Source organism: Paramisgurnus dabryanus, chromosome 23 (genome assembly GCF_030506205.2).
Source record: "Paramisgurnus dabryanus chromosome 23, PD_genome_1.1, whole genome shotgun sequence".
NCBI classification, from domain to species: Eukaryota; Metazoa; Chordata; class Actinopteri; order Cypriniformes; family Cobitidae; genus Paramisgurnus; species Paramisgurnus dabryanus.
The window spans coordinates 23173310-23185616 of record NC_133359.1 but is presented as its reverse complement, the minus strand read 5'-3'; the positions used below and the strand labels follow the sequence as shown (position 1 = coordinate 23185616).

Below are 12307 nucleotides of genomic sequence, written 5' to 3'. Positions count from 1 at the left end.
TAGCTCATTAGCAAAAGGTTTAGGGATCTTTTGTCTTATTGGTTTTAAGGAATCATTTGTCATCCATTACAGTTTTTACCAATTGCTTACACACGTTTTCAAAACTAAGTCTCCTTTTTTCAAAACTCTACACACAATTCTCAAAACTGCACACACAAAATGCAAAATAGCACATATCTCCTTCAAAATGCAACACTACATTAAAAATGCCACAAACACGTGTCAAAATGAAGCATTTGCATCAAATGACAAACACTTCTTTCAAAATAATACATTTTTGGATATACCATCTAAACACTGCTGTTCTAAATCTAAAGCTCTTTGGTCTTTCATGGGCTTATATCTACATTTCAATACAATGTTCTACAGTGAAAGTAATCTGCCGAGAGGGGTAAAAAGTACACCGGAGACGCCAATGCAATGTAGAAACAGAAAATATTTATTAGTCCATTACTGTTGTATACATTAGCATACAACAAAACTATAAAAATGTAAACCAAAAGTACATTCTTTACAGTAGAATACAGTAAATTGTGTGGGGTCCTGTTCCAGGAATTGGCAGGGGGGGTGCAGATTGACAAAACAGTGACCTTTGACCTATTTATAGGCATATCTATACTACTGTAAAGTAAAGCAGTGATTGGTTGGTGATCAGTAAAGCATTTAGTGTTTGCACATGTGAGGAGTGTGTCTGTGTGACCTGGTGAATGAGTGTAGCATTTTGATTGGTTGTGTTTGGAAAAGGAAAGCAAGTGACTTCCTCATAGATCTTTGTGTTTTAGGTAGAGAATTGTGTGTAGTGTTTTGAAAAAAGTGTTTTATGAAATTGAAAACTGAGTCAAAGGCTGAGAAATAGCTTATGGTTTTGAAGATTTGGCATGTAGTTTTGCACTTTGAGTGAGAGGTTTTGAAAATCGTGTGACATGAAAAGATTTTGTGTGTAACCAATCGTAAAAAACTGTAAAACAGGAACAATAGGAATACTGAAAAAATATTAATCAAAATAATGATCACTAGACAACAGTACTACAAATAATAATAATAATAATAATAACTAATAAACGTTTTATTAGCATAAATTTATTTACAAAGAAAGGCACAGTGAATATATGTTTATATAATACAGTTTAATATAAGTGTGTGTTTGTGTGCGTGTGCATGTGCGTGTGTGTGTGTGTGTGTGTGTGTGTGTGTGTGTGCGTGCGTGCGTGCGTGCGTGCGTGCGTGCGTGTGTGAGCGTCAAGTTGAATTGATTTTCATTTAATATATATATATTTTTTTAAATAGAAGTGTCACCAAAGAGTATAGAAGCCAAAGAGGCGAAACTCAATAGAACGCTCCATAGCAACAGTTGCCCCATGACGTGACGGCGCGGCCGCCATTATGGCCTGAAAACTGAAGGAAAACGCCGAAAAATAATGAGAGTCAATGGCACTGAACCAACTTAACATAACAAAAACTTGGCATAACTTTTTTTTTTTTCTGGTCATCATATCTAAATACGAAAACAACGTGGTTATGCATGGCCTAATTATCCTTAGGAAAATAGTATTTTTGGACAAAATATTACTATAAAAGTACGATAAGACTACTATAGAAATACTATAGCGGCTCTAGGATATTATAGAGGTATTACAGAACATAACATACTTCTGTGATGTTCTAATACCTCTATAATATTTTAAAGCTGCTATAGTATTTCTAATGTAGTCTTATCGTACTTCTATAGTATGTCCCAAATTACTATAGTATTCCTATAAGATTACTATACTATTTTGTCCCAAAATACTATAAGATTCCTATAATACTTTTTCGTAAGGGTATGTCCCCCACCGAATCGGCTTCATTAGCCTACCACTTACGGTTTGCAAAGATACAATCATAAAATTAATGCAAACCTTTAATCTATCAATATTTATGTTCTGTTATGCATTTTTCTTGTTATATGAATAACAGAAATTCATGAAATAATATATAGGCAGACACACAGTAATATGATATTTATTCAAATGTTGATTTTGAAATGAGTGAACATCACCATAGATTTGGAAAAATAAATAAATAAAATTATAAATGAACATTTCTTAAGAGTTAATCTTTTTCATAGAATATCACAAAAATATTAACAAGTTTTTTCAACATCTTCAGTGAAAGTGCACAGAGTGAACGTTTCAATGGCAAGAACAAAAACAATCTGTGAATGTTCTATTACAGGCGGAAAGGTACAAAAAAGATGTGCAATCTAGCAAGTGCACACATGAACTATAAACAGTACTAAAATGGAGCCATAAGATCTCAGTAATTAATCAGACACCACCATCTATTGTTTGAGCATTTGTGTATGAGAAGTTTTGTTGTATTTTTTTCTTTTTGTGAGAGAAGAGGCACTGACATAGAATGGAAGAGTGTGGAACAGTTGTGAGGCGCGCTAACGATTTCAGCAGCTTTCAGTCCATAATGGCGGCCGTGGCTCCGCAGCGCCATCTACAGACTGTTACCCATAACATAACAGAGTTTCGCCTCTTGGGCTTCTATACTCTTTGGTGTCACTTTCACTACTTCCTATCCATGCCCTAGCAACCATTGTTGAGCACCCTAGCAACCAGAATCCAAACAGTTATATTTTCAAATACGAATGTCATAGAGACATGGGGGCTGATTTATGTCACTCAAACTGCATCATGCTAGCTTAATGCTAATCATGCTAGCATCATGCTAACTTCATGCTAATCATGCTAGCTTCATGCTAACATCATGTTAACTTCATGCTAATCATGCTAGCAACATGCTAGCTTCATGCTAATCATGCTAGCACCATGCTAGCTTCATGCTAATTATGCTAACATTATGTTAGCTTCATGCTAATCATGCTAGCAACATGTTAGCTTCATGCTAATCATGCTAGCATCATGCTAGCTTCATGTTAATCATGCTAGCTTCATGCTAGCTTCATGCTAATCATGCTAGCTTCATGCTAGCTTCATGCTAATCATGTTAACTTCATGCTAATCATGCTAACAACATGCTAGCTTCATGCTAATCATGCTAGCATCATGGTAGCTTTATGCTAAATCATGCTAACTTCATGCTAAATCAGGCTAGCTTCACTTAAACATACTAACAGCCAGATAGCCTACTAAACTAAACTTCTGTCAAACCGTTTTAAATGTTCAGGCTACGCTTTGTCAAGCCAACATAAAGTTTGTCTTCAAACTTTTCTATCTAGTTATTATTATTATTCTTCTGGTCCACACTTTTTCTAACTGTAACTCCTCCTAGAGCTTTCAAGCTACACCCACAAAACTTTACAAAACTTTTAAGACTGGTACGTAGATTTATGCTATATCTTTTCTAACTGATGGGACCTACCGAATTCCTAAACGGGGCGCTCAAACACCCCAAATTTTCCATTGACTTAACATTGCGGCAAACTTTGACGGGTCATAGCTGCAAGCGAGAAATTTGTAGAAACTTGTGGGTTACCACATTTGAAGAGGCTGACAGGCACTGTGAGAACATACCTCACATTGGGGTGTAAGTTTCACCCCTGGGGTGTAAGAGGCACCCAAATTTCCCCATTGACTTATAATGGGGCAAGGAACATGCCCATATAAGGGAATAAAAGCGTCCCAGATGGAATATCTTCACTTTAGAGTGTCGTAGAGACATGGGGGTGGGCTCATTTTAGTCAGGCATCCAATCAGTCTCTAGGGATCATCTCATAGCTATTAAGCCACGCCCCTAGCAACCATTTTTGGGCACCCTAGCAACATATCCCATAGACTGCCATTATAAAATGCCCAGATGGATATCTTTGCAGCACAGTGTCACATAGACATGGGGGTGGGCTCATTTTACTCAGGCATCCAATCAGTCTCAGAGGATTCTTATTGAGGTATTAAGCCACGCCCCTAGCAACCAAATATGAGCACCCTAGCAACATAATAAACAAAGCCTTATATCTCTGGATCCGAACATCATATAGACATGGGGGTTGGGTCTTTTGGTCATGTTAGCCTTATGCTAGCTCCATGCTAAGTCATGTTGGCTTCATGCTAGTTTCGTGCTAGCTTTATGCTAATTTCATAATAAATCTTGCTAACTTCATGCTAATCATGTTAGCATTATGGTAGCTTCATACTAATTCATGTTAGCATCATGCTAGCTTCATGTTAATTCATGTTAGCATCATGCTAGCTTCATGCTAATTCATGTTAGCTTCATGCTAGCTTCATGCTAATTCATGTTAGCATCGTGCTAGCTTCATGCTAATTCATGTTAGCTTCGTGCTAGCTTCATGCTAATTCATGTTAGCTTCGTGCTAGCTTATGCTAATTCATGTTAGCATCGTGCTAGCTTCATTCTAATTCATGTTAGCATCGTGTTAGCTTCATGCTAATTCATGTTAGCATCGTGCTAGCTTCATGCTAATTCATGTTAGCATTGTGCTAGCTTCATGCTAATTCATGTTAGCATCGTTCTAGCTTCATGCTAATTCATGTTAGCGTCTTGCTAGCTTCATGCTAATTCATGTTAGCGTCTTGCTAGCTTCATGCTAATTCATGTTAGCGTCGTGCTAGCTTCATGCTAATTCATGTTAGCGTCGTGCTAGCTTCATGCTAATTCATGTTAGCGTCGTGCTAGCTTCATGCTAATTCATGTTAGCATCATGTTAGCTTCATGCTAATCATGCTAACATGATGCTAGCTTCCTGCTAATTCATGTTAGCTTCATGCTAATTCATGTTAGCATCATGTTAGCTTCATGCTAATCATGCTAGCATCATGCTAGCTTCATGCTAATCATGTTAGCATCATGCTAGCTTCATGCTAATTCATGTTAGCATCATGCTAGCTTCATGCTAATTCATGTTAGCATCATGCTAGCTTCATGCTAATTCATGTTAGCATCATGCTAGCTTCATGCTAATTCATGTTAGCATCATGCTAGCTTCATGCTAATTCATGTTAGCATCATGCTAGCTTCATGCTAATTCATGTTAGCATCATGCTAGCTTCATGCTAATTTATGTTAGCATCATGCTAGCTTCATGCTAATTCATGTTAGCGTCGTGCTAGCTTCATGCTAATTCATGTTAGCATCATGTTAGCTTCATGCTAATCATGCTAACATGATGCTAGCTTCCTGCTAATTCATGTTAGCTTCATGCTAATTCATGTTAGCATCATGTTAGCTTCATGCTAATCATGCTAGCATCATGCTAGCTTCATGCTAATCATGTTAGCATCATGCTAGCTTCATGCTAATTCATGTTAGCATCATGCTAGCTTCATGCTAATTCATGTTAGCATCATGCTAGCTTCATGCTAATTCATGTTAGCATCATGCTAGCTTCATGCTAATTCATGTTAGCATCATGCTAGCTTCATGCTAATTCATGTTAGCATCATGCTAGCTTCATGCTAATTCATGTTAGCATCATGCTAGCTTCATGCTAATTTATGTTAGCATCATGCTAGCTTCATGCTAATTCATGTTAGCATCATGCTAGCTTCATGCTAATTCATGTTAGCATCATGCTAGCTTCATGCTAATTCATGTTAGCATCATGCTAGCTTCATGCTAATTCATGTTAGCATCATGCTAGCTTCATGCTAATTCATTTTAGCATCATGTTAGCTTCATGCTAATTCATGTTAGCTTCATGCTAATTCATGTTAGCATCATGCTAATTCATGTTAGCATCATGCTAGCTTCATGTTAATTCATGTTAGCATCATGCTAACTTAGTGCTAAACATGCTAACATGGTAACTTTTGGTATCATGTTTACGGAAAGTTATAATACTAAACTAAACTTGTTTTAAATTTCTCTCAATCTGTTTTAAACGTTCAGGCTAGGCTTTGTCAAGCCAACATAAAGTTTGTCTTCAAACTTTTCTATCTAGTTGATTACTTACCTTTTCTCCACAGCGTGCACTAAAATATCAAAACATTAGGTTTTCCTTTTAAGCTGTCTTCATTTTATGGATATTTAAAACAAATCGATTAAACTTATTTTTTAATTTGCCATAGTGGAATGACCCGTTTTACTGTGAAGTTGAACTTCGTATTGTTGCTGTTTGTACATCGCTTTGGATAAACGCGTCTTCTAAATACCATATCCATAACCACACTTATCATTTGAACCTATTAAAACGTTTTGTAATCGATGTCTTACCTTTTCTCCACAACGTGCACGTCCAGAACTCCCGGGAAATGGATTCACCTGTTGATAGTCGAAGCCCTCTCCCATCCAGCCAATCAGAATGAGTAATGCTTGTTTGCGCATGCGCGGCGTGTAATTTCGCGCGTTGTGTATAATTTCCCGCGCTTGTGTGTCACTGCATGCAGGGACCATGGCAACAGATAGGGGGCAGTGGCGGACACACAAATATACAACATATGTCAGGTTTTTGGTATATAAAGACTTTTGAGGAAACCACTTTTTGGGTATTAAAACATGCTGAGAAAAGGTTTTATAAGGTTTATTTTTATGAGGACAGCCAACTGTCCTCCTATACCAGAGGGTCCTCATTGCTCTTTGAAATGTCTTGAAATCTGTCCTTATATGCCCCAAAACAAACACACACACACACACACACACACACACACACACACACACACACACACACACACACACACACACACACACGCCTGCAACAGAGAGCATTTTTATAGAGATTGGCAAATAAAATCAACAAAACTGGCATAAATCTAAAAAAAATTCAAGTAAAAAAATAATTTGCTTTTTTTTTCACAAACCAGCAGATGTCAGTATTCTATCCCTTAAACATAAAACAATGTCCAAACACAATTTAGATTTAATTAAGATCGACATTTAAGTGATTTTTTTCTTTAAGAAAATAATTTTTCATTAGCCAATTTATGGCCTAGTTAAGAAATTGTACAGTAAATAGGTAAAAAACTGCCAAATGTCCACAAAACATTTTTGAACACTAATTAAGGGTTAAAGAGTTGTGTAATAATCTGTATTATATTTTACCTCTTCAGTTTGATGCCACTGTAGATGACATGAGGGGAAATGAGGTAACTGTTAAAGCCAAGGTTTTCTCTTATGGTAAACATTTCTCAACATTCGTAAAGACGAACTGCTTATATCTATTTATAAAGGGTTGTTATAGCCTTATGAATTCAGTTTGTGATTGAAAATTGTCCCTTTTCTGAATGTGAAGAAAAAAGCAAGGATAGTCATTCATCACTGTAAGGAGTGGTCCGAGGGAAACTGCTTATACTTGAGCTTGGCCCAAAGAAAATCCTGCTTTGTGGATTGTTGTACTTCCTGCTATGCTAGAAGCACAGTTTGTCAGTGAGCTCCATCTTGTGGAGTTTTAAAGACAAGAACCTAAACCCAAAAACACAGAGATGGTTAAAGCACACACATATGTTTCAGATATGTGATTATCTCATTTTATAAACAATTAATTAAATTTTACTGATGTGAACTCAAAATAACATATTATTAAATAAAATTACACATGCAAATGCTCTCTCTCAAATATAATTTACAAATTAATTTCCAATAATTCAGTAGTTACTAAAGGACAAAGACAAAAATTGTAAACTAAAATGTGTCTATGCTATGCATTACCACAGAAAGTTATTTACCACTGAAACATTTAACCCCAAAGATAGTTTATATTAAATAGTATACAAAAAGAGTTGTATTTAATCTATAATAAACGTTTAAATTTCCCTGTTGCCAAACAAATCAAAACATGATGAAAACCAATAATAATAATAATAATAATAATAATATAACTAATAGTTGTATATAACAGTAAGACGCAGATGATTTCATTCTTCATATTTGGTGCAGATGAAGTTGCGTAGTTCAGTTTGAGGAAGGCTGATCCAGCGCTGATCTCCTCCAGACTGAACTGCTCCAGATCTCACAGTGTCACAGCTCTTATCTACTGTACTGTTCACCCAATTCTGATAGCAAACCATCTGTCCATTCATCCAGAACCAAACGCCCAGAGCACAGGAGTGACGTAACCCCAACCACACCTCTGGAGTAGAGGCCTTTTTAACCAATCCTGACACCCAGCGCTGAATCTCCTCTGAATCAACCGAAACCAAATCCACATGATTCAGTCTACAGTAACTCAGAGCATCAGACCAGCTCAGATTCTGATTGATCAATACCAGATTATCTAAAACACACAATAAACCACAATGACATCAGTCAAACACAAACATGAAGGGAAATACTGTAGATGAATCTGATTTAATTCTGATAATGAAGAAAGGTTTGACATAAAACACACATTGATATTTATTACTCACCTTCATGACACACAAAGGTCTGAGAGTTCTGACACCCCGCATCATTCTATTGACCCTGATCCTTCATTTTCACCTCTGTACACATTGGATAAGAACCCCCGTTATTTTATTAGAAGTTTCATAGACGTATCCTTTGCTTGTCTCTTAAAAACGAAAATAATAGTTTAATGTTTATTTATTACTACAGCTTGAATATGAATCTTCTGAAACTATTTTTTCCTTCTGAAAGTATTGGTTTACAGTAGTATGTCTGTGTGTCTCGCTGTTAGTAGTTTACAGGAGGGATTTATTTTTAAACGATAGTGACCAAGAGCATACATGTCATAGAATACCCAACTCTTATAAATAATTTCAAATGTAACTAAATTCAACCTGTTATAAATCTGGATATTATTTTGGAAATAAGCCTGAGTAAAGCCCTGTCTGGGTGACTCTAATAGCAAAAGGCCAGGAGGCTTACGCAGGGCACTGGAAGGGGCAGCACCTGTGGCATTTTGGTAGGATTTCCCAATTTGTCTTTTATTAGCATGACATTGAAGTGACCGACTGAAGATGTCACATCCCCTCGCCACAGTTACTGAACCACCGCTGAGGCGACCGGGTCTCTTATGCTCAGCACCTCAGCGAAAACCTAAATAATGCTGTGCACTCGCCATCTATTAATACTCCCCTGATGCAAATATTGCATGCTAATATTCATTGGCTTTTTTTTAGTTACACTCAAAGCAGATTGGTCTCTATAGCGACTTCCCAATTCATCTGTTATCGACGTGACGTTTTCATTCCATACCTTAAGGTAAATAGGTTTACATCCGTAACCGAGACGTTTCTTCACAGTAGAGTGAATGTGTCAAACATAAACTAGTATGCTATTTCTTTTTCTATTAATTCAGTGTGATTATTGTGATTTTCAAAAGTTGACACATGATGTTTGTAAAGATTTGCCGTAATATTATGAAAGTCCACTCACCATTGAAGCAGATGAACTTTGACCTCTCATTACAGGCCTGCTCAAGCCATTTTCCATTTGTTTTAAATGCATAGCATTTATTTTGGCCTTTTGGTTGTCCTTTCATCCAGTTCGTATAGGTCACAGGGTCACCCATAGACCACTTCAGTTTGTTATGAAGTCCAATCCAGACTTTCATATTGTTATTCAGTTGACTCATCAGCTGTTTCATGTCGTTCATGTTGTAGACTGTGGCCAGATCTGTGTAGGTCTTTCTGCAGTATCTCTGAGCTTCAGTCCAGTTCATATTCCTGCTTATGTAGTGATAGCGGTGTTGAATGCATTCAGATAATGAACAGAGAGCTATGAAAGAGAGGGATTGAGTATTTATTAAAACAGAGTCAATTCAAATGACACTTTAAACAAATTAGAAACAAAAAACAACTCACCAATGACAATGAGTCTGAAATATAGAGTTTGTGCCATTTCTAAAGGGTTAAAGACATTTTAAAACTTTAGATTCATCTGACAATTGTAAGAAACAAAAGTACTGTTGCTTATTACATGTCTGTCTAATTATACTTAATTCTGATTGGTCAGATCATGACCTTTTAAGTTTATTTATTAACCAATAACAACAACAAAACTTGATTATCATCCAGATACTGCAAATCATCTTGATGTGATATAACATATATATATAAAGTGTCTGTTTAATCAAAAACACTTTTAATAATCTTTAGCACGAGGTTAAATATTTTACAGACAAATGCTGATTATAAGGGATAATATTACAAATAACCCAACCCCTGATCATCCTGTTTTGTTACACAAATGAACACATTTTAATAGTAGTAGATTAAACTGAACACTGACATTAAATACAATAAAACATATACAAATGGTACTTGAATAGAAATAATAATATAAGTTGTTCTTACTTTTGATGTTGTGTGTTTCTCTCTTGAATCTGCTGTGTCTCTGTCTGCACATGTGATGACCTGATATCTGTCCTTCATCACATAACATCATTTGTTTATTTCCTTTAAAAAGTTATTTTCATATTGTGTGTGTGTGTGTGTGTGTGTGTGTGTGTGTGTGTGTGTGTGTGTGTGTGTGTGTGTGTGTGTGTGTGTGTGTGTGTGTGTGTGTGTGTGTGTGTGTGTGTGTGTGTGTGTGTGTGTGTGCGCGTGTGACGAAGATTAAAGATGTTAAATAGACATTTAAGTGTCTTTAAGATGTTAATAGTTCAGGTGGTGTGTTTGTGAAACTCACATTTGAATACACAGTGTTGCTGGTCTCTGTCATGGCCGATAATGACAATTCCTTTCCCGTTGCCTCCTGATGAGGCAGGGATGGAAAAGTAGCCATCGATCAGTGCTTCAGAATCTGGGAGGACACAGTACGGCATCCACGGATTTCTCACGTACTCTTTATAGAAATAATGAGGATTTTCTCATCAGACATAGGCTACCATTATTTTCATGTACTGCTTTCTCCTAATATATAGTGGGTATTCATATGATAATGCATCACTAGTATACATACTTCTGAATCTCACAAGAAATGGTCCCAAATCCCAGTAATTCTCAAGTACCCTTTAATGAATACATTGGGACATATTTGATCACCTACTACATAGGGAAGTATGCGGTTTCAGACGCAGGGTGGTGAGTGCTATTCATGTAAGAACAAAAGATTTTCAAACACCTGAATACAGGTGACCCATCACAAATGTCCCAGATCATTAGCTGATCAGAACAGCCTGCAGAACAATGGATGTCAAACCTTTTCTGTTAACATAATACCAACCTATAACCATTATAACGAACATTTAATTTACATATGCATGCATCTTCACAGTAAATAACAATCAGTGAAAATCATTCCTTTAATACAGAGCGATAAGTGTGAACACTAGTTGAAGTTTACACACCGTTTTCTAGTGGTTATAAACCCATGTTTTTAATTGAAGTTAGTCTTCTGTCATCACTTAAGTTTAGGAAATATAGAAAACAATATTTTGAAAGTATTGTGATAAATGATGAAGAAAATATTTTGATAAATGATTGTAAGCACACAAGTGACATAACCTATTAAATCATATTTTTATTCCTACTATGGAAGTTAGTGGTCACTTTCTGCTATGTGTTTACCATCATTTTTCAAAATATTTTCTTTTGTGTTCATCAGAAAAAAAGAAATTCATACAGGTTTAGAACAACATGACGACGAGTAAATGATGACAGAATTTTCATTTTAAAGTTAACTATTCGGTCCGTGTACCTTCGGATAATTCGTTTATTCGTTTCTGTCTTCAAAACGGAAAAACAAATAAACAGTTAATTTATTACATATTCCACTATACTCGTGAACATAAAACACCAGTTTTGGGTTTGTTTTTGTCAGAATGTGATCTAATGCATTAAATAAAACCAAAACGAAAAATCAAGCATTTTATGATCAAAGTTCGTTTTTGCCACCGGTAGTTCACTTGTTCTGATGTATTATAAATATTAAATAGCATCTTAAGGGGAACACGTGGTCGCATCGCAGTACATCACTTTAGAAAGCGACGGACACATAAAGCTACCTGCTGTGCTGGAGCGTGAGGGTGTAGCAGCCAGTAGCATACACGCGTAAACAACATTATTATACTATAATAATAATATACTATATAATGGGCATATAATAATAAATAATACACAAGGTTGAAGACAAATTTATAGGCGTTAACTTGTAGAACAGCCCCTATAGGCTTCTTCACACTTAAATCAATTTAATACGTTAGCAGACATATGCCAATGAAATCATTTTAAAAAGGTTGTGCATATGACAGAGCAATCATGCTCTCCTGTAAGTCTTATTCGCTTATACAGTCCCACTTTTAAACTTTTTTCTGCTATTATTATTTATTCGGATATGGCATGCACGGTCATAAAAAATGTGTAGGCTATTGCCTAAAAAAAATAACCTGATCTCACAAAATACGTGAAATAGTCACGCATTATTTTGCTCAGTTTTGCGTGACATTGTCACGTATTTCCAC

The 12307-nt window shown here is 36.1% G+C and overlaps 1 protein-coding gene across 1 annotated transcript; it reads right to left on the bottom strand.

Moving 5' to 3' along the window:
• Positions 1-7806: 7806 nt before the first annotated feature.
• LOC135781019 (putative C-type lectin domain family 20 member A) lies at positions 7807-9744 on the bottom strand. Its single transcript, XM_065291329.2, has 3 exons — positions 9708-9744; positions 9280-9621; positions 7807-8176 (listed from the first exon to the last, which is right to left on the bottom strand). The coding sequence occupies exons 1-3, from the start codon at positions 9742-9744 to the stop codon at positions 7818-7820; spliced, it is 738 nt and encodes a 245-aa protein (XP_065147401.1). The 3' UTR covers positions 7807-7817.
• Positions 9745-12307: the final 2563 nt, after the last annotated feature.